Source organism: Euprymna scolopes, chromosome 46 (assembly GCF_053919585.1).
Source record: "Euprymna scolopes isolate OS-2025 chromosome 46, ASM5391958v1, whole genome shotgun sequence".
Taxonomy (NCBI): Eukaryota; Metazoa; Mollusca; class Cephalopoda; order Sepiida; family Sepiolidae; genus Euprymna; species Euprymna scolopes.
The window spans coordinates 19,308,795-19,332,962 of record NC_136527.1 but is presented as its reverse complement, the minus strand read 5'-3'; the positions used below and the strand labels follow the sequence as shown (position 1 = coordinate 19,332,962).

Sequence of the window (24,168 nt, the reverse complement as noted above, 5' to 3'; positions counted from 1 at the left end):
TTACTGGTATTTTAAAAACAATAAATATTTTAACTTTACTGGTATTTAAAAATCAATAAATATTTTAACTTTACTGGTATTTTAAAACCAATAAATATTTTAACTTTACTGGTATTTTAAAATCAATAAATATTTTAACTTTACTGGTATTTTAAAATCAATAAATATTTAAACTTTACTGGTATTTTAAAATCAATAAATATTTTAACTTTACTGGTATTTTAAAACCAATAAATATTTTAACTTTACTGGTATTTTAAAATCAATAAATATTTTAACTTTACTGATATTTTAAAATCAATAAATATTTTAACTTTACTGATATTTTAAAATCAATAAATATTTTAACTTTACTGGTATTTTAAAACCAATAAATATTTTAACTTTACTGGTATTTTAAAATCAATAAATATTTCAACTTTACTGATATTTTAAAATCAATAAATATTTTAACTTTACTGGTATTTTAAAATCAATAAATATTTTAACTTTACTGGTATTTTTAAATCAATAAATATTTTAACTTTACTGGTATTTTAAAATCAATAAATATTTTAACTTTACTGGTATTTTCAAATCAATAAATATTTTAACTTTACTGGTATTTTAAAATCAATAAATATTTTAACTTTACTGGTATTTTGAAATCAATAAATATTTTAACTTTACTGGTATTTTAAAATCAATAAATATTTTAAATTTACTGGTATTTTAAAATCAATAAATATTTTAACTTTACTGGTATTTTAAAACCAATAAATATTTTAACTTTACTGGTATTTTAAAATCAATAAATATTTTAACTTTACTGATATTTTAAAATCAATAAATATTTTAACTTTACTGGTATTTTAAAACCAATAAATATTTTAACTTTACTGGTATTTTAAAATCAATAAATATTTCAACTTTACTGATATTTTAAAAACAATAAATATTTTAACTTTACTGGTATTTTAAAATCAATAAATATTTTAACTTTACTGGTATTTTAAAATCAATAAATATTTTAACTTTACTGGTATTTTAAAATCAATAAATATTTTAACTTTACTGGTATTTTAAAATCAATAAATATTTTAACTTTACTGGTATTTTAAAATCAATAAATATTTTAACTTTACTGGTATTTTAAAATCAATAAATATTTTTACTTTACTGGTATTTTAAAATCAATAAATATTTTAACTTTACTGGTATTTTAAAATCAATAAATATTTTAACTTTACTGGTATTTTTAAATCAATAAATATTTAAACTTTACTGGTATTTTAAAATCAATAAATATTTTAACTTTACTGGTATTTTAAAATCAATAAATATTTTAACTTTACTGGTATTTTAAAATCAATAAATATTTTAACTTTACTGGTATTTTGAAATCAATAAATATTTTAACTTTACTGGTATTTTAAAATCAATAAATATTTTAACTTTACTGGTATTTTAAAATCAATAAATATTTTAACTTTACTGGTATTTTAAAACCAATAAATATTTTAACTTTACTGGTATTTTAAAATCAATAAATATTTTAACTTTACTGATATTTTAAAATCAATAAATATTTTAACTTTACTGGTATTTTAAAACCAATAAATATTTTAACTTTACTGGTATTTTAAAATCAATAAATATTTCAACTTTACTGATATTTTAAAATCAATAAATATTTTAACTTTACTGGTATTTTAAAATCAATAAATATTTTAACTTTACTGGTATTTTAAAATCAATAAATATTTTAACTTTACTGGTATTTTAAAATCAATAAATATTTTAACTTTACTGGTATTTTAAAATCAATAAATATTTTTACTTTACTGGTATTTTAAAATCAATAAATATTTTAACTTTACTGGTATTTTAAAATCAATAAATATTTTAACTTTACTGGTATTTTTAAATCAATAAATATTTAAACTTTACTGGTATTTTAAAATCAATAAATATTTTAACTTTACTGGTATTTTAAAATCAATAAATATTTTAACTTTACTGGTATTTTAAAATCAATAAATATTTTAACTTTACTGGTATTTTGAAATCAATAAATATTTTAACTTTACTGGTATTTTAAAATCAATAAATATTTTAACTTTACTGGTATTTTAAAATCAATAAATATTTTAACTTTACTGGTATTTTAAAACCAATAAATATTTTAACTTTACTGGTATTTTAAAATCAATAAATATTTTAACTTTACTGATATTTTAAAATCAATAAATATTTTAACTTTACTGGTATTTTAAAACCAATAAATATTTTAACTTTACTGGTATTTTAAAATCAATAAATATTTCAACTTTACTGATATTTTAAAATCAATAAATATTTTAACTTTACTGGTATTTTAAAATCAATAAATATTTTAACTTTACTGGTATTTTAAAATCAATAAATATTTTAACTTTACTGGTATTTTAAAATCAATAAATATTTTAACTTTACTGGTATTTTAAAATCAATAAATATTTTAACTTTACTGGTATTTTAAAATCAATAAATATTTTAACTTTACTGGTATTTTAAAATCAATAAATATTTTTACTTTACTGGTATTTTGAAATCAATAAATATTTTAACTTTACTGGTATTTTAAAATCAATAAATATTTTAACTTTACTGGTATTTTAAAATCAATAAATATTTTAACTTTACTGGTATTTTAAAATCAATAAATATTTTAACTTTACTGGTATTTTCAAATCAATAAATATTTTAACTTTACTGGTATTTTAAAATCAATAAATATTTTAACTTTACTGGTATTTTGAAATCAATAAATATTTTAACTTTACTGGTATTTTAAAATCAATAAATATTTTAACTTTACTAGTATTTTAAAATCAATAAATATTTTAACTTTACTGATATTTTAAAATCAATAAATATTTTAACTTTACGGGTATTTTAAAATCAACAAATATTTTAACTTTACTGGTATTTTAAAATCAATAAAAATTTTAACTTTATTGGTATTTTAAAACCAATAAATATTTTAACTGTACTGGTATTTAAAAATCAATAAATATTTTGACTTTACTGGTATTTTAAAATCAATAAATATTTTAACTTTACTGGTATTTTAAAATCAATAAATATTTTTACTTTACTGGTATTTTGAAATCAATAAATATTTTAACTTTACTGGTATTTTAAAATCAATAAATATTTTAACTTTACTGGTATTTTAAAATCAATACACATTTTGAATTTTACTGGTATTTTAAAATCAATAAATATTTTAACTTTACTGGTATTTTAAAATCAATAAATATTTAAACTTTACTGGTATTTTAAAATCAATAAATATTTTAACTTTACTGGTATTTTAAAATCAAACAAATATTTTAACTTCACTGGTATTTTAAAATCAATAAATATTTTAACTTTACTGGTATTTTAAAATCAATAAATATTTTAACTTTACTGGTATTTTAAAATCAATAAATATTTTACCTTTACTGGTATTTTAAAATCAATAAATATTTATTATTTTATCATTTATTACTATATATATATATATATATATATATATATATATATATATATATATATATATATATATATATATTCTGTTGTGTGCCATTATTACCAGCAATGGAGGATTTTACTTTGAACAAAATCAAATAAAAAAAGACAGAAGAATCGTTTTGGCATCGGAAAATAAGCATCAATTTTTCTGATTCGAATATCGATTCTGATACACCCCAAATCTTCCGATTTTAACTTTACTGGTATTTTAAAATCAATAAATATTTTAACTTTACTGGTATTTTAAAATCAATAAATATTTTAACTTTACTGGTATTTTAAAATCAATAAATATTTTAACTTTACTGGTATTTTAAAATCAATAAATATTTTAACTTTACTGGTATTTTAAAATCAATAAATATTTTAACTTTGCTGGTATTTTAAAATCAATAAATATTTTTACTTTACTGGTATTTTAAAATCAATAAATATTTTAACTTTACTGGTATTTTCAAATCAATAAATATTTTCACTTTACTGGTATTTTAAAATCAATAAATATTTTCACTTTACTGGTATTTTAAAATTAATAAATATTTTAACTTTACTAGTATTTTAAAATCAATAAATATTTTAACTTTACTGGTATTTTAAAATCAATAAATATCTTAACTTTACTGATATTTTAAAATCAATAAATATTTTAACTTTACTGGTATTTTAAAATCAATAAATATTTTGACTTTACTGGTATTTTAAAATCAATAAATATTTTAACTTTACTGGTATTTTAAAATCAATAAATATTTTAACTTTACTGGTATTTTAAAATCAATAAATATTTTAACTTTACTGGAATTTTAAAATCAATAAATATTTTAACTTTACTGGTATTTTAAAATCAATAAATATTTGTACTTTACTGGTATTTTAAAATCAATAAATATTTTAACTTTACTGGTATTTTGAAATCAATACACATTTTGAATTTTACTGGTATTTTAAAATCAATAAATATTTTAACTTTACTGGTATTTTAAAATCAATAAATATTTAAACTTTACTGGTATTTTAAAATCAATAAATATTTTAACTTTACTGGTATTTTAAAATCAATAAATATTTTAACTTTACTGGTATTTTAAAATCAATAAATATTTTAACTTTACTGGTATTTTAAAATCAATAAATATTTTAACTTTACTGGTATTTTAAAATCAATAAATATTTTACCTTTACTGGTATTTTAAAATCAATAAATATTTATTATTTTATCATTTATTACTATATATATATATATATATATATATATATATATTCTGTTGTGTGCCATTATTACCAGCAATGGAGGATTTTACTTTGAACAAAATCAAATAAAAAAAAGACAGAAGAATCGTTTTGGCATCGGAAAATAAGCATCAATTTTTCTGATTCGAATATCGATTCTGATACACCCCAAATCTTCCGATTTTAACTTTACTGGTATTTTAAAATCAATAAATATTTTAACTTTACTGGTATTTTAAAATCAATAAATATTTTAACTTTACTAGTATTTTAAAATCAATAAATATTTTAACTTTACTGGTATTTTAAAATCAATAAATATTTTAACTTTACTGGTATTTTAAAATCAATAAATATTTTAACTTTGCTGGTATTTTAAAATCAATAAATATTTTTAATTTACTGGTATTTTAAAATCAATAAATATTTTAACTTTACTGGTATTTTCAAATCAATAAATATTTTCACTTTACTGGTATTTTAAAATCAATAAATATTTTCACTTTACTGGTATTTTAAAATTAATAAATATTTTAACTTTACTAGTATTTTAAAATCAATAAATATTTTAACTTTACTGGTATTTTAAAATCAATAAATATCTTAACTTTACTGGTATTTTAAAATCAATAAATATTTTCACTTTACTGGTATTTTAAAATCAATAAATATTTTAACTTTACTGGTATTTTAAAATCAATAAATATTTTAACTTTACTGGTATTTTAAAATCAATAAATATTTTAACTTTACTGGTATTTTAAAATCAATAAATATTTTAACTTTACTGGAATTTTAAAATCAATAAATATTTTAACTTTACTGGTATTTTAAAATCAATAAATATTTTAACTTTACTGGTATTTTAAAAACCAATAAATATTTTAACTTTACTGGTATTTTAAAATCAATAAATATTTTGACTTTACTGGTATTTTAAAATCAATAAATATTTTAACTTTACTGGTATTTTAAAATCAATAAATATTTTAACTTTACTGGTATTTTAAAATCAAAAAAATATTTTAACTTTACTGGTATTTTAAAATCAATAAATATTTTAACTTTACTGGTATTTTAAAATCAATAAATATTTTAACTTTACTGGTATTTTTAAAATCAATAAATATTTTAACTTTAATGGTATTTTAAAATCAATAAATATTTTAACTTTACTGGTATTTTAAAATCAATATTTAAACTTTACTGGTATTTTAAAATCAATAAATATTTTAACTTTACTGCTATTTTAAAATCAATAAATATTTTAACTTTACTGGTATTTTAAAATCAATAAATATTTTAACTTTACTGGTATTTTAAAATCAATAAATATTTTAACTTTACTGGTATTTTAAAATCAATAAATATTTTAACTTTACTAGTATTTTAAAATAAATAAATATTTTAACTTTACTGATATTTTAAAATCAATAAATATTTTAAATTTACGGGTATTTTAAAATCAACAAATATTTTAACTTTACTGATATTTTAAAATCAATAAAAATTTTAACTTTATTGGTATTTTAAAACCAATAAATATTTTAACTGTACTGGTATTTAAAAATCAATAAATATTTTGACTTTACTGGTATTTTAAAATCAATAAATATTTTAACTTTACTGGTATTTTAAAATCAATAAATATTTTAACTTTACTGGTATTTTGAAATCAATAAATATTTTAACTTTACTGGTATTTTAAAATCTATAAATATTTTAACTTTACTGGAATTTTAAAATCAATAAATATTTTAACTTTACTGGTATTTTAAAATCAATACACATTTTGAATTTTACTGGTATTTTAAAATCAATAAATATTTTAACTTTACTGGTATTTTAAAATCAATAAATATTTAAACTTTACTGGTATTTTAAAATCAATAAATATTTTAACTTTACTGGTATTTTAAAATCAATAAATATTTTAACTTTACTGGTATTTTAAAATCAATAAATATTTTAACTTTACTGGTATTTTAAAATCAATAAATATTTTAACTTTACTGGTATTTTAAAATCAATAAATATTTTACCTTTACTGGTATTTTAAAATCAATAAATATTTATTATTTTATCATTTATTACTATATATATATATATATATATATATATATATATATATATATATATATATATATATATATATATATATATATATATATATATATATATTCTGTTGTGTGCCATTATTACCAGCAATGGAGGATTTTACTTTGAACAAAATCAAATAAAAAAAAGACAGAAGAATCGTTTTGGCATCGGAAAATAAGCATCAATTTTTCTGATTCGAATATCGATTCTGATACACCCCAAATCTTCCGATTTTAACTTTACTGGTATTTTAAAATCAATAAATATTTTAACTTTACTGGTATTTTAAAATCAATAAATATTTTAACTTTACTGGTATTTTAAAATCAATAAATATTTTAACTTTACTGGTATTTTAAAATCAATAAATATTTTAACTTTACTGGTATTTTAAAATCAATAAATATTTTAACTTTGCTGGTATTTTAAAATCAATAAATATTTTTACTTTACTGGTATTTTAAAATCAATAAATATTTTAACTTTACTGGTATTTTCAAATCAATAAATATTTTCACTTTACTGGTATTTTAAAATCAATAAATATTTTCACTTTACTGGTATTTTAAAATTAATAAATATTTTAACTTAACTAGTATTTTAAAATCAATAAATATTTTAACTTTACTGGTATTTTAAAATCAATAAATATCTTAACTTTACTGGTATTTTAAAATCAATAAATATTTTAACTTTACTGGTATTTTAAAATCAATAAATATTTTGACTTTACTGGTATTTTAAAATCAATAAATATTTTAACTTTACTGGTATTTTAAAATCAATAAATATTTTAACTTTACTGGTATTTTAAAATCAATAAATATTTTAACTTTACTGGAATTTTAAAATCAATAAATATTTTAACTTTACTGGTATTTTAAAATCAATAAATATTTGTACTTTACTGGTATTTTAAAATCAATAAATATTTTAACTTTACTGGTATTTTGAAATCAATAAATATTTTAACTTTACTGGTATTTTTAATCTATAAATATTTTAACTTTACTGGAATTTTAAAATCAATAAATATTTTAACTTTACTGGTATTTTAAAATCAATACACATTTTGAATTTTACTGGTATTTTAAAATCAATAAATATTTTAACTTTACTGGTATTTTAAAATCAATAAATATTTAAACTTTACTGGTATTTTAATATCAATAAATATTTTAACTTTACTGGTATTTTAAAATCAATAAATATTTTACCTTTACTGGTATTTTAAAATCAATAAATATTTATTATTTTATCATTTATTACTATATATATATATATATATATATATATATATATATATATATATATATATATATATATATATATATATATTCTGTTGTGTGCCATTATTACCAGCAATGGAGGATTTTACTTTGAACAAAATAAAATAAAAAAAAGACAGAAGAATCGTTTTGGCATCGGAAAATAAGCATCAATTTTTCTGATTCGAATATCGATTCTGATACACCCCAAATCTTCCGATTTTAACTTTACTGGTATTTTAAAATCAATAAATATTTTAACTTTACAGGTATTTTAAAATCAATAAATATTTTAACTTTACTGGTATTTTAAAATCAATAAATATTTTAACTTTACTGGTATTTTAAAATCAATAAATATTTTAACTTTACTGGTATTTTAAAATCAATAAATATTTTAACTTTGCTGGTATTTTAAAATCAATAAATATTTTTACTTTACTGGTATTTTAAAATCAATAAATATTTTAACTTTACTGGTATTTTCAAATCAATAAATATTTTCACTTTACTGGTATTTTAAAATCAATAAATATTTTCACTTTACTGGTATTTTAAAATTAATAAATATTTTAACTTTACTAGTATTTTAAAATCAATAAATATTTTAACTTTACTGGTATTTTAAAATCAATAAATATCTTAACTTTACTGGTATTTTAAAATCAATAAATATTTTAACTTTACTGGTATTTTAAAATCAATAAATATTTTGACTTTACTGGTATTTTAAAATCAATAAATATTTTAACTTTACTGGTATTTTAAAATCAATAAATATTTTAACTTTACTGGTATTTTAAAATCAATAAATATTTGTACTTTACTGGTATTTTAAAATCAATAAATATTTTAACTTTACTGGTATTTTAAAATCAATAAATATTTTAACTTTACTGGTATTTTAAAATCAATAAATATTTTAACTTTACTGGTATTTTAAAATCAATAAATATTTTAACTTTACTGGTATTTTAAAATCAATAAATATTTTAACTTTACTGATATTTTAAAATCAATAAATATTTTAACTTTACTGGTATTTTTAAAATCAATAAATATTTTAACTTTACTGGTATTTTAAAATCAATAAATATTTTAACTTTACTGGTATTTTAAAATCAATATTTAAACTTTACTGGTATTTTAAAATCAATAAATATTTTAACTTTACTGGTATTTTAAAATCAATAAATATTTTAACTTTACTGGTATTTTAAAATCAATAAATATTTTGACTTTACTGGTATTTTAAAATCAATAAATATTTTAACTTTACTGGTATTTTAAAATCAATAAATATTTTAACTTTACTGGTATTTTAAAATCAATAAATATTTTAACTTTACTGGAATTTTAAAATCAATAAATATTTTAACTTTACTGGTATTTTAAAATCAATAAATATTTGTACTTTACTGGTATTTTAAAATCAATAAATATTTTAACTTTACTGGTATTTTGAAATCAATAAATATTTTAACTTTACTGGTATTTTTAATCTATAAATATTTTAACTTTACTGGAATTTTAAAATCAATAAATATTTTAACTTTACTGGTATTTTAAAATCAATACACATTTTGAATTTTACTGGTATTTTAAAATCAATAAATATTTTAACTTTACTGGTATTTTAAAATCAATAAATATTTAAACTTTACTGGTATTTTAATATCAATAAATATTTTAACTTTACTGGTATTTTAAAATCAATAAATATTTTACCTTTACTGGTATTTTAAAATCAATAAATATTTATTATTTTATCATTTATTACTATATATATATATATATATATATATATATATATATATATATATATATATATATATATATATATATATATATATATATATATTCTGTTGTGTGCCATTATTACCAGCAATGGAGGATTTTACTTTGAACAAAATAAAATAAAAAAAAGACAGAAGAATCGTTTTGGCATCGGAAAATAAGCATCAATTTTTCTGATTCGAATATCGATTCTGATACACCCCAAATCTTCCGATTTTAACTTTACTGGTATTTTAAAATCAATAAATATTTTAACTTTACAGGTATTTTAAAATCAATAAATATTTTAACTTTACTGGTATTTTAAAATCAATAAATATTTTAACTTTACTGGTATTTTAAAATCAATAAATATTTTAACTTTACTGGTATTTTAAAATCAATAAATATTTTAACTTTGCTGGTATTTTAAAATCAATAAATATTTTTACTTTACTGGTATTTTAAAATCAATAAATATTTTAACTTTACTGGTATTTTCAAATCAATAAATATTTTCACTTTACTGGTATTTTAAAATCAATAAATATTTTCACTTTACTGGTATTTTAAAATTAATAAATATTTTAACTTTACTAGTATTTTAAAATCAATAAATATTTTAACTTTACTGGTATTTTAAAATCAATAAATATCTTAACTTTACTGGTATTTTAAAATCAATAAATATTTTAACTTTACTGGTATTTTAAAATCAATAAATATTTTGACTTTACTGGTATTTTAAAATCAATAAATATTTTAACTTTACTGGTATTTTAAAATCAATAAATATTTTAACTTTACTGGTATTTTAAAATCAATAAATATTTGTACTTTACTGGTATTTTAAAATCAATAAATATTTTAACTTTACTGGTATTTTAAAATCAATAAATATTTTAACTTTACTGGTATTTTAAAATCAATAAATATTTTAACTTTACTGGTATTTTAAAATCAATAAATATTTTAACTTTACTGGTATTTTAAAATCAATAAATATTTTAACTTTACTGATATTTTAAAATCAATAAATATTTTAACTTTACTGGTATTTTTAAAATCAATAAATATTTTAACTTTACTGGTATTTTAAAATCAATAAATATTTTAACTTTACTGGTATTTTAAAATCAATATTTAAACTTTACTGGTATTTTAAAATCAATAAATATTTTAACTTTACTGGTATTTTAAAATCAATAAATATTTTAACTTTACTGGTATTTTAAAATCAATAAATATTTTAACTTTACTGGTATTTTAAAATCAATAAATATTTTAACTTTACTGGTATTTTAAAATCAATATTTAAACTTTACTGGTATTTTAAAATCAATCAATATTTAAACTTTACTGGTATTTTAAAATCAATAAATATTTTAACTTTACTGGTATTTTAAAATCAATAAATATTTTAACTTTACTGGTATTTTAAAATCAATAAATATTTTAACTTTACTGGTATTTTTAAATCAATAAATATTTTAACTTTACTGGTATTTTAAAATCAATAAATATTTTAACTTTACTGGTATTTTAAAATTTATAAATATTTTAACTTTACTGGTATTTTAAAATCAATAAATATTTTAACTTTACTGGTATTTTAAAATCAATAAATATTTTAACTTTACTGGTATTTTAAAATCAATAAATATTTTAACTTTACTGGTATTTTAAAATCAATAAATATTTTACCTTTACTGGTATTTTAAAATCAATAAATATTTATTATTTTATCATTTATTACTATATATATATATATATATATATATATATATATATATATATATATATATATATATATATTCTGTTGTGTGCCATTATTACCAGCAATGGAGGATTTTACTTTGAACAAAATCAAATAAAAAAAAGACAGAAGAATCGTTTTGGCATCGGAAAATAAGCATCAATTTTTCTGATGCCAATATCAATTCTTATACACCCCAAATCTTCCGATTTTTTCGATTCCCAATTCCAATTAATCATCTCATTTATTTTTCTATCGATCTGGATAGTTTTTTTTTATATTTTAAACTTATTTTAACGCGTTTAAACTGAGAAAACAGCAGCCGAAAGAATTCAAAGAATACAGATAAGAATAATTTTCAACGTCCAAGGATGGAATACTACTGCCACATCTGGGCAGGAGCTGCTTAAAAACAGCCTATCCTGCCTTGACAGAGTACAAAATAGACTTCGTGGTTTAGTGGGGGATGCCCTTTTCTCTTCCCTGCAACCTCTCTCCCACAGAAGAGACGTTGCGAGCCTGCCTTTGTTTTATCGTTATTTCCATGGCAGGTGCTAGCCTGAGCTCCAATCCCTCGTCCCCCCCCCTCGCCAATCTTTCACGAGAAACACCCGTCTGGCTGAAACTACTGTCAATAATTTTCCCCACTCTTTATCTGTGCCTAAATCCAAACGTAGATTCCATGAGAAAAGCTTCTTTCTTAGAACTGCACGCCAGTGGAACTCTCTGCCGCTTGCCTGTTTCCCACCTGACTACAACTTGGATGTCTTCAAGTCCAACATAAACAAACTCCTGACAAACCGCCCCCTTAAGTAAGACACTCTATCAAAACCCCCAATACTAATCATTACTACAATACTATCTCATTGATTACTGTACACGCAATAACCCTTATCCTTGAGTGGCCTTCGGGCCTTGATAAATGGTGACCTCCATGTAAAAAAAAAATTTTTTTAAATAATCGCAACAAAGTTGCATATTTGAGTCTAAAAAATTACTGATAAAATTTTTTTTTCTTTTTTACCTGTGAGTCCTGCTCCTGCCACACCAAAGAGGGACCCAATGACAGCAACCCCAGTGGTAGTAGCCAGGGCCGCAGCCCCAGTGCCACCAATGATGGCCCCAGCACCAGCCGCAACTAGAGGTGCCGCAAGACCACCAGTTAGTCCTAAAAAGAAATGGAAAAATAAAACATTTATTTCATCTTTTTTTATTTTGGTGCTAAGTCCGTAATGCAACGCCTCCCCCCAAAGGAAAAACGAAAACAAAACTTTATGATATATGTACTCATGCATGAAACAAAGATATCATATTCCCAAAATCACGTAAATTGATCAAGTAGTTTTATTTTTATAAAGAAAATCATTGTTAAGTGATTAATGGGAATTCCTAGGCATTACAAGGCTGATTTAAAACCCTATTGCTGAAGAGTGATTTAAAGGGGAGTTAACCACTTATAAATTAATTTGAGCTTTTCCAATACCTCTCACCCCATTAATGGCTTTCTAATATATTGCAAGTTTGAATTATTTGTAATTATCTCCCTTGTCCTTCTTGCTATTTGCAAAATGGTGTTAATTGTCATTTAGTCATAAAATTTGATTTTCTTCTTTTAAAATAAAAAGAACTACTTGATTATCTTATGAAATAGAAAACTACATGATTTTTGGCATATGATATTTTCTTTCTGCTATAGGTACGTACATCATAAAGTGAAGATGTTTTAACTTTAAAAAATTACAAGAAAATAAAATTACAAAATTTAATTCAAAATATACAAAAAACTTTAATTAATAATATAGATTAATTAAAAATGCGAAGTACTTGGGCTGCTGTATTGCCATTTGGTGAATGGATTCTGGACCATGCAGTAGCTTCTGGTGGGGCCTCTCGATGCCATATTAGTGGGTAATTGTTACGGCTTTACCTTATCATGAGCTACAAAAAAAAAAAATTCTTCGTTTCTTTTTCTCTCTTAGTTTCCCCTCTCTGTCCTTCTCTAAGTAAATCTGACAACCTAGTCCACAAATTCCAAAATTTCATCATGACAAGTTTCAAGAAAAAATACACGATTAAACCCGGTTCTCCAACTTACAACGTAGACCCCTACTACCATGTCTCCTTCTCCAACATCAGGGGTCTACATTCTAACCTTCCAGAGGTTGAAACCCAATTACAGGAGACTAAACCAGACCTTTTATTTTTAAGTGAAACTGGCATTGGACAGGCTATTTCCCTAGAAGAGTTCGCAATTAAAGGATACTCTAACTTAACTTCTAAATCTGACTCCCAAGATCGCCATGGGCATGGAATATGTGCCTATATTAAAGATAGCTTTCCATGTGGGAGGGACATCTCCAGGGAAGATCCTAACTTACCCTATATGTGCTTCCGGGTTGCTTTAGCTCACACTACTGCATTTATATTTACTCTCTATCGCCCCCACAACAGCGGAGTTACTATCTTTAAAAGCATATCTGAGAAAATTGACCAAGTCCTATCTGCTTATCCTTCAGCTAACATTCACGTATGTGGAGACTTCAATGTTCACAACGTCGAATGGTTGACCCACTCAAACAAGACCGATGATGAGGGGAGGTTCTGTCATGATTTCTCCATTGCCTATGACCTCACTCAGATTGTTCATGAACCCACCCGTGTGCCCGACAATGACGGCCAGTATGTGAGCCTACTAGACATTTTTCTCACAACTTGCCCTGAACTATGTTCAGTTTCTGTTCTGTCTCCTCTTGGATCTTCCGACCACTCTGTTGTATCAATTAAGATAAAAATGAAATGTAATAAGTTCCCAGACGTACCTCTCCAGCGTACAGTATATTAATACACTAAGGCTGACTGGGATAGCTTCCGTACATTTATATCGGATCTACCTCTGCGTTCCATGTTTAAAAAGGATGTGTCCTCTATAGTATCAGACCTGACAGAATGGTTAATTGTAGGTATAGACCGTTTCATACCCTTGAAAAGTTCAAGCAAAAACCTAACAGCCAGCCATGGTTCTCTCCAGAATGCGCTGCTGCCATTGCACACAAATTATTTTTTCCACTGCTTCCAACGTAATAGATGTATGGAAACTAAAGCCGCTTTCAGGACTGCCAGCAACCATTGTAAGAAAGTAATAAAGAATGCAAGAGAGTTGTATGCTCAATCCGTTAAGTCCAAAGTAGCTGAGCAGCGGCTTGGTTCCCACCAGTTTTCGAAAATAGCAAACAGAATCCTGAACAGAAGCGTGTGCTCTATCCCAACTATCATCAATGGACCTGAGTTAATCTCGTCAGCATCAGACAAAGCCAAACTCTTTGCCAAGAACTTTGCAGCCAATTCTACCCTTTGCGACCAAGGCCGCCAACCCCCAATATTTCCTCCTGTATCAGAAAACACACTATGTGATATACAAATATCTGTATGTGATGTTGCTAAGCTAATCAAAAACCTTGATTCCAGTAAAACAACTGGCCCTGACGGTATTCCAATTATAGTATTCAAAAAACTTCAACCAGAATTAGCACCCATACTTACAAAACTGTTTAAACGTTGTCTTAAGGAGAATTGCTTCCCATCACTCTGGAAAATTTCATCAGTATGCCCTGTATTTAAGAATTCAGGTGATCGCTCATCCCCCTCTCAGTACAGGCCAATAAGTTTTCTGTGCGTCATGAGTAAGTTGCTGGAATCTGTGTTAAATACAGAAGTAATCAACCATCTCAACAAAAATAACCTTCTTAATATGGTTTCTGTTCAGCTAGATCTACAGCAGATGTGCTTACAGTTATATCTCATAGGGTTTAGCAAATCTCTCGGCGGAGGCTACCTTTCTAGGGCAATTGCTTTTGACATATCAAAAGCCTTTGATAGGGTATGGCATAAAGGTTTACCTCACAAGATCTTTAGCTATGGTATAGCCGGAAATGTCTTCTCAATTATTAAATCATTTCTCTCTGATAGGTTCATAAGAGTAGTAGTTGAGGGGCAAAAATCAGAAGCTCACAGTATTAATGCCGGTGTCCCTCAGGGGTCCATCCTGGGCCCAACTCTTTTCTTGATCTACATTAATGATCTTCCATATCATATCCTTACATCATTTCTAGACATTTATGCTGACGACACTACCATTTATGGCAGCACATCTAAGACAGTAAATGACCAAGTTCTCTCCGATTCTCTCTCCTCTGATCTTGAGCATGTAGTACAATGGGGAAAGGAGTGGCTGGTTACTTTTAATGCATCTAAAACCAAGCTTCTCTCTTTACATCATCAACATTCTGATCCACATCTGGCATCAATTGAAATGAATGGTTCTCATCTTCAGGAGGCCTAAAGTTTTGACAACCTTCTGGGCTTGGTCATTACTCCTGATCTTAAATGGAACATGTACATCAAATCTGTTGCCAAGGCTGCTGGAAAAATGGTGGGATCTTTCTATCAATCCAGAAGATATCTCACTGCTAATGCTATTCTCTATCTATATAAGAGCCAGGTATGTCCAAGGATGGAATACTGTTGCCACATCTGGGCAGGAGCTGCTAGAAAGGACTTGTCCTGCCTTGATAGAGTTCAAAATAGACTTCGTAGCCTCGTAGGAGATGTCCTTTTCTCCTCCTTGCAACCTCTATCTCACAGAAGAGATGTTGCGAGTTTGTCTCTGATGTATCGTTATTTTCATGGAAAGTGTTCGACTGAGCTTCAATCTATGATCCCCCCCTCGCCAAACTTTCACAAGAAACACTCGTCTAGCTGAAAACACTATCAATAATTCCCCCCACTCTTTATCTGTGCCTAAACCTAAACGTAGAATATGCTTGTGTTCAAGTCTAACGTAAATAAGTTCTTGATGAGCCGTTCCATATAAGTTATCAAATTTACCGAATTTTCATTACTAATGATTACTATGATGTCCGATTTCTACTGTGCACTCTTTAACCCTTATCCTTAAGTGGCCTCTTGGCCTTGATAAAGTGGTGATTCCTATGTAAAGAAAAAAAAAAGCACCTCATCTCAAAAAATACAGACAATTACCAACAGAAAGTTTGCTTCTTTTTCTTTTTTTTTCTTCAAGAAAAGATTTTTAACTTGTTAGGTGTAAGTACAATGTTAAAAAAAAGAAATGAAATATCTTTGTACTCTTTTTTTCCGTTTTTTTTGTTTTTGTTTTTATTTAGTCTGCATCTGTTGTCGATGATTGCCGGTCTTGCCCGATCCATGCTTGACGGGAATTCACAAGAATTCGGGTCAAATTATGCAAGAGTACCGTTATTTGATGCATCTTGTGTAGCAGGGGTTCATATTTAAGGAGAGATGGGGGTCATATATAACAATTGTTATGTGTGTAGACATGCATATAATATGGACAACAGACACGGATGCTAGGGACAAGATTCATATTGTAGTTTATTCTCCATAATGGCTATCTTACAGACACCCCACACCAAGGTGAGTTATGCCCGCCAAGGGAGGTAAGTAGGGGAAGGGTACCTCTACTAGGAGAGTTACACCTAAAGGGGGGGGGGTATTGTTTATACACGTAACATCTCCCTCCTTACAGGTGAAGAGAGAAAGTGTGTCCTTTTCAAAATTCAGGTAGATCATTCACAATATCTGACAGGCTTTCTTATGACTCTGCCCGATCTTGTCTGTATTGGTGATATTGTTCTCTCGTTTGGGTCTTGTTGATTTGCTGGTGTTTTCATCTCATTTTGTCTATTTGTTGCATTGTCTGGGGTGAGTCTTTCTATCTCAGAGTGGTTGTAGATGGTGCCTCTTGGTTGGTGTATGGGGAAAGAGTGTTTTGGTTGTATTGTTTGGCGTATGAAACGACGGTTGCGGCGGTATCGTTGTCCGCTTGCATTTTCAACTTCGTACGACTGACCAGTCAACCTTTTTCTTACCGTGGCTTCCTCCCACTCTCTTGCGTGAGGTCTTAGAGGCTGGATCCAGACATTGCTGCCCACATGAAGTTGGCTCAGTTCTCTGCTTTGCCCTGCCGCCTCAGCTTCTTATCTTCTTTCTTTTGTGCCTCATAATGTGAGTAAGTGTAGCTGGGCCTCAGTAGGTGGTTGGTACTGTTGCCTTTGTCCGTCGGCCTAGCAGTCTCTGTGCTGGACTAGTATTGAGACCTTCAGTGGGTATATTTCGCATGTTCAGTAGCCCAAGTAATAGGTCCTCTCCCGAAGCTTTGCACTTTCGCATTAGATGCTTCATAATTTTCACAGCTACCTCAGCAGCACCATTTGCTTGACTGTTCCCAGGGGATATTGTTTCGTGAGTAAACGCCCAATCTTTTACGAACTTCCGAAACATGCTAGATGAGAATTGGGGTCCATTATCAGAAATGAGGATGTCTGGTATACCATATCTAGAAAAATGGCCTCTAAGACGACTGATCACTGCATCTGACGTTGAGCCATTCAACTTGTCCACCTCAAAAAAACTGCTATGCTGGTCCACCGTGACCAAATATTCATTTCCACCCCATGAGAAAATGTCAGTAGCAACTCGTTGCCAGGGTCTCTTTGGTACTTCTGTGATTATGAGGGGCTCCGCTGGTTGACGGTCTGCATATGTTGCACATGTGGCACAGGCTTGGACATATTGGCGTATTTCAGCGGACATACCTGGCCAAAACAATAGCTCTCTCGCTCTTCTGAGACAAGAGTTTATGCCTAGGTGGCCCGCATGACATTTTTGTTTCATTTCCACTCTCATAGATTGAGGTACGACTATTCTTTGTCCTCTTAGTATTAGTCCATCTTGTGCTGTCAACTCGTTCCTGTAGTCAAAAAAAGGTTTTACTGAGTCGGGCAACAGTTTTTTGTCACTGGGTCAGCCTGTCGCAATAACCTCGGCTAATATCTTCATGATAGGATCCTCCAGTGTCTTGAATCTGATCTCAGAAAGTCTGCGGTCTTTGATGGGATGCATCGTCAAATTATTTACAGTCATGAGCTCTTCTGATTTTGGTTTGTCTATGGGCGCACGTGAGAGAGTGTCTGCTAATGGGATTTCTTTCCCTGGCTTGTATCTGATAGAGAAATCATACTGTTGCACCCGTAGCAGCAAGTTTTGGAGTCGTTTAGGTGCTTTCGCTAGTGGCTTCTGGCAGATCGCCACAAGTGCTTTATGGTCAGTGAGGACATTCACTTTCCTTCCATGCGTGTAATGGTGAAATTTTTCCAGACCATATACCGCTGCAAGCATCTCTTTTTCAATTTGGGCGTATCTTCCTTCGGTGTTCGATAGGGAACGGCTTGCATAGGCAACTGGTTGCCCTTCTTGGATCAGGGCTGCTCCCAACCCATACTCACATGCATCATTCTCAAGTGTGAGTTCTTTAAGTGGGTTGTAGTAAGAGAGCACTGGTGCTTTGCATATCATATCTTTGACAGTCTTGAAAGCCGATTGCTGTGCCTCTGACCACGTCCACGTGACATCTTTTTTTGTTAGGTCTTGGAGGGGCTTTAAGATTGTCGTCAGGTTGGGGATAAATTTCCCAACATAGTTTACCATGCCAAGAAATCTACGTAGGTCTCCAATAGTTTCTGGTGCTGGCATGTCAGTAATGGCCCTGATTTTTTCTGGGTCAGCCATTATACCTTCCTTGGTTATGCGATGCCCCATGAAAACGATAGCGTCTAGGCCTATTTTTAACTTTTCAGGGTTTAATTTTATCCCTATTGTCTGGCATTTTTTTAGAAGGCTGTGAAGTCGTCTGTCATGTTCCTCCTGGTTAGTTCCATAAACCACCAGGTCATCAGCAATGATAATGACTCCTTTCATGTCCTGAAATTGCTCTACCAGCTTCCTTTTAAATATTTCGGCTGCCGAGTTTAGACCAAAAGGTAGTTGACGCCAACGGTATCGGCCGAAACATGTTTGGAATGTGGTCAAGTTGCTGGAGGCTTCATCAAGTTCGACATGCCAATATCCTGAAGATAGATCCGCCTTGCTGAATATCTTTGCATCCCTCATATCGTGGAGGGTATCCTCGAGGATAGGCATGATGTAGTGTTCCCACATGAGTGCTTTGTTGAGCTCATGCGGGTCCAGGCATATTCTTAAGGTTCCATTCTTCTTCCTTGTGAGGACTAGTTGGCTAACCCATGGAGTAGGCTTATATACCGGCTCGATGACTCCCATTTTTGTCAGTCTGTCTAGTTCCTTCTTTAGTTCTGGTCGTACTGCCACAGGTGTCCTCCTGTTCAGCATCACCGCTGGAATAGCATCTGGCTTAAGTTGTAGGGTTACAACTCCTGGTAGCCTTCCTAATTTTCCATCAAACACCTCCTGGTAGTTATTGTCCATGTTAACTGCTGCAACACGGTGGAAATTCTGCTGTTTTATTTCAACCAGGCCCATATGCGTACTTGTAGGTAGGCCCAATAAGGGTTGACAGTCGTATTCGTCTCTGAATACGACAAACTCCACTGAATATGTTTTGTTCGTCTTAGGGTTTTTAACATTTTTGTGACATATTCCGAGTGGTTTCAAAAGAGATTTGTTCCACATTGTCAGAACCCCATTGTATGGTGTTAATTCATTTGCAAACTTTGCAGGAAGTGTGTTGATGGTTGCCCCTGTGTCAATCTGGAAGACAATTTCCTGGTTGTCGAAGAGCATGAGACACTTGGCATCTTTCCTATGCTTCCTATTTGACTTCACTGCATTCACCCAGTGGGTATATTCTCCCTCATCATCCTCTGATGAAGTGTCGACATGGTGCACATGTGGTCGTGGCCTACTGTACTTTTTATTCTTTGATGTGTTGCTCCATTGTCCCATAGCTTTACTGGACTTGTTGGGGCACCTTGACTCAAAATGGCCTTTCTCCATACATGCGTTACATCGTTTACCAAAAGCTGGACATCTGCTGCGCTTTGCTGCATGCAAGTAACCACAGAAGGAGCATTTCTTCTTTTGAGCTGGTTCCCAAGCTTTACTGGTTTCACTGACCCTCATTATCCGGGCAGTAGCATCCTCTGTTCCCATATTTTGACTTTGTATAGAGGCCTTTTCAGCTGCCCTGCAAATGTCTACACTTTTCTGCAGGGTAAGGTTTTGGAGTTTTAGAAGGTCCTGCTTTGTGTTTGGATCCCGGATGCCTCCCACAAGCTGGTCTCTGAGCATCGACTCATAGCATTTGAAGCAAAAATTACAGCTTCGTGACAGGAGTCTTAAGTCGTTATAGAAAACATCAAAGGCTTCACCTTCCTCCTGCTTCCTCTGACGAAAAACAAACCTCTCGTAAGTTTCATTCGTTATTCCTACAGCATATTCACTTAAAGCCTGTAGTATATCTTGTACAGTGCGGTCTGTATCTGGGGTGTCGAACTGTATACTCTGGTATATCCTCATAGCTTCATCGCCTAAACAGTTTTCTAGCACTGCCACTTGTATTTCTCTCGGTTTTCGGTCAAGTCGGGTTAGCAGTGCATAGTTGAACCATCTTTTGAAAAACAAGTTCCATGAATCAGCCTTATTCCCGCCGAATACGAGTCTTTCAGGAGCCCCCATGTGTAGACCAGCCATATCAGTAGAGAGATTAGTGACAGTAGTAGTAGTAGTAGCCGTCGTATCATCAATAGACATCTTGATGGTGTAAATAGGACAGATAAATAGTCACAGTGACAAAGTGATGCTAGTAAACACCAGAAGTTAACAGTAAACAGACCAGACACCGTCACCGTCCGTAGCAGAGAAGACAAAAAAAATAAAAATAAAAAAACAGCTTACTCAGTTTTATGACGACCGGCAGTTGTTTTTATAGTTTAGGAGACGTGTTTCGGTTTTTACCACAATCTGCCACCATGTTATGTGTGTAGACATGCATATAATATGGACAACAGACACGGATGCTAGGGACAAGATTCATATTGTAGTTTATTCTCCATAATGGCTATCTTACAGACACCCCACACCAAGGTGAGTTATGCCGGCCAAGGGAGGTAAGTAGGGGAACTGTACCTCTACTAGGAGAGTTGCACCTAAAGGGGGTGGGGGGTATTGTTTATACACGTAACAACAATGATGGGGGAGAGAAGACATTTATATATATATTACAGTTCTGGGATGCTTGGGACTTCATATATATACGTTGTGGGGGCACAAGTGCTTGCAGTTCGTCAGAGCATTCACCACTATATTGGGACTTCATATATATACGTTGTGGGGGCACAAGTGCTTGCGGTTCGTCAGAGCATTCACCACTATATTGGGACTTCATATATATACGTTGTGGGGGCACAAGTGCTTGCAGTTCGTCAGAGCATTCACCACTATATTGGGACTTCATATATATACGTTGTGGGGGCACAAGTGCTTGCAGTTCGTCAGAGCATTCACCACTATATTGGGACTTCATATATATACGTTGTGGGGGCACAAGTGCTTGCAGTTCGTCAGAGCATTCACCACTATATTGGGACTTCATATATATACGTTGTGGGGGCACAAGTGCTTGCAGTTCGTCAGAGAATTCACCACTATATTGGGACTTCATATATATACGTTGTGGGGGCACAAGTGCTTGCAGTTCGTCAGAGCATTCACCACTATATTGGGACTTCATATATATACGTTGTAGGGGCACAAGTGCTTGCAGTTCGTCAGAGCATTCACCACTATATTGGGACTATATATATACTGACTGGAGATGTATACAAGTTCTTTCAAGAAGGGGAGGGGAGATACATAATCTTATCAGGGTTACACGATTTTTTAATTTTTTTTTTGTTTACATTTTCACCCCAAACAAGGCACATTGCCACTTTGGTGTAGGGGGCTACTATCAGGGGCAGCAACTACTGGGACACTATGTTGGAATTTGAGCAGCAAGATGTCAGTTCACATTACACTTGAACTTCTGCATGTCAGTACAGTTGGGGAGGAAGAAATTACTGGAGTAGAAGGCTCTCTTACATCTAGGGATCTCTACTCTGAAGGGGTGGGATTTAGCTGCTTGTCAGGTTTATCGGGGGTATTTACGTCGAGGCGGTATGAGTGCTAGCAGTTCGTCGGAGCATTCACCATTAAAATACTTGTAGAACAAGCAGAGGGATGCAACATTTCGTTGAAGCTTATATGACTATATATATATAGGTTGGCGACTCTCTTTTGAACCTTGTCTAGGAGTGAGAGACTAGTAGCAGATACACCAGCCCAAATATGACAACAATACTCCATACATGGGCGAATGGTGACCTTATAGAGGTATAGGATACTTTCGGGCATTAGTAGTTTTCTAGCACGGTAGAGAGAACCTAACTTTTTCGCAGCGGTCCTGGCAATGCTCTCAATGTAATTTTTCCAACTCATGTTCCCTGTGAACGTCATTACAAGACGGTTAACACATTACCTTTTAGGTGTTAGGATGGTTAACAGCAGAAATCGATCCTTGCAGAGAAAACTTATTTTGATGTAAGGATTAATTTCTGCTGTTAATCATCCCATCCCCTAAATCGTAATCTTCTTAGCCTTGATTAAAATCTTGTTTATTCAAAATTCTTAAATTTTTAATGTTCTAACATAAACCATCAAAATACTTGTAATGACAAATTACAAGTATTTTCTCCAGATAATATCCAGCTGGTGTTTATACTGATGAAAGGGCAGTTCTTACTTTCAAAAGAAATAAAAATTTTAAGAAATTACAGGTTTGGTTATCTGTTTTACAAGGAGTTATTTTCATTGAGCAGGTAGTGGTAGTAGATTAATGGGGAACACAAAAAAATATAATTAATTTTAAAAAAGTGGAAAAAAAAAGTCACAGCTCACCAATGAGAGTTCCACCTCCGACTGTCGCTAAACCGATTAAGGCGAATCGTTTGAATTTACTTGTCCTTGCGCGCTTATCTTTTTCTTTGGCTGCTTCTCTAGAAATAGAGAGAGAAATAAAAAAAGAAAAGAAAATTAAAATAAAAATCAATCATATGACTGCATATCTCTGTAAGGAGCTGCTAGAAAGACCTTATCCTGCCTTAATATTTCAACTAAGAAAAAGAAAAGAAAGTTCATCTTAGCGTGCTTTTAAAACCGTTTGTCTGTTTATTCTATATTTTTCATTTAATTCTAAGATGCTTCTACGAGCCGACACACTTTCAACCTCATATTTACTGAGGCTCCATATTTTGACAACCTTCTGGGCTTGACCTTTACTCTTGATCTGAAATGGAACACGTACATCAACTCTGTTGCCAAGGTCGCCGGAAATATGGTTGGATCCTTCTACTGCTCCAGCAGATATTTTACTGGTGATGCAATTCTCTATCTGTATAAAAGCCAAGTACATCCAAGGATGCAGTACTGTTGCCACATTTGGGCAGGAGTTGCTAGGAAGACCTTATCCTACTTTGACAGAGTTTAGAATAGACTCCGTAGCTTAGTGTGGGATGCCCTTTTCTCTTCCCTTCCCACAGAAGAGATGTTGCAAGCCTGTCTCTGTTTTATCATTATTTTCATGGCAAGTGCTCGTCTGAGCTCCAATCA

The 24,168-nt window shown here is 28.7% G+C and overlaps 1 protein-coding gene across 3 annotated transcripts in view; it reads right to left on the bottom strand.

Annotated features, from left to right (window-relative positions):
- LOC145270497 (transmembrane and coiled-coil domain-containing protein 4-like) overlaps positions 1 to 24,168 on the bottom strand; it is a 252,081-nt gene that overhangs the window by 70,867 nt on the left and 157,046 nt on the right. For all 3 annotated transcript variants that reach the window (XM_080126157.1, XM_080126159.1, XM_080126158.1), the window contains exons 6-7: positions 23,458 to 23,555; positions 12,695 to 12,838 (exon numbers count right to left, since the gene is read on the bottom strand). In XM_080126157.1, the coding sequence (XP_079982283.1) occupies positions 12,695 to 12,838; positions 23,458 to 23,555 (242 nt within the window). The remainder of the gene's footprint in view (positions 1 to 12,694; positions 12,839 to 23,457; positions 23,556 to 24,168) is intronic.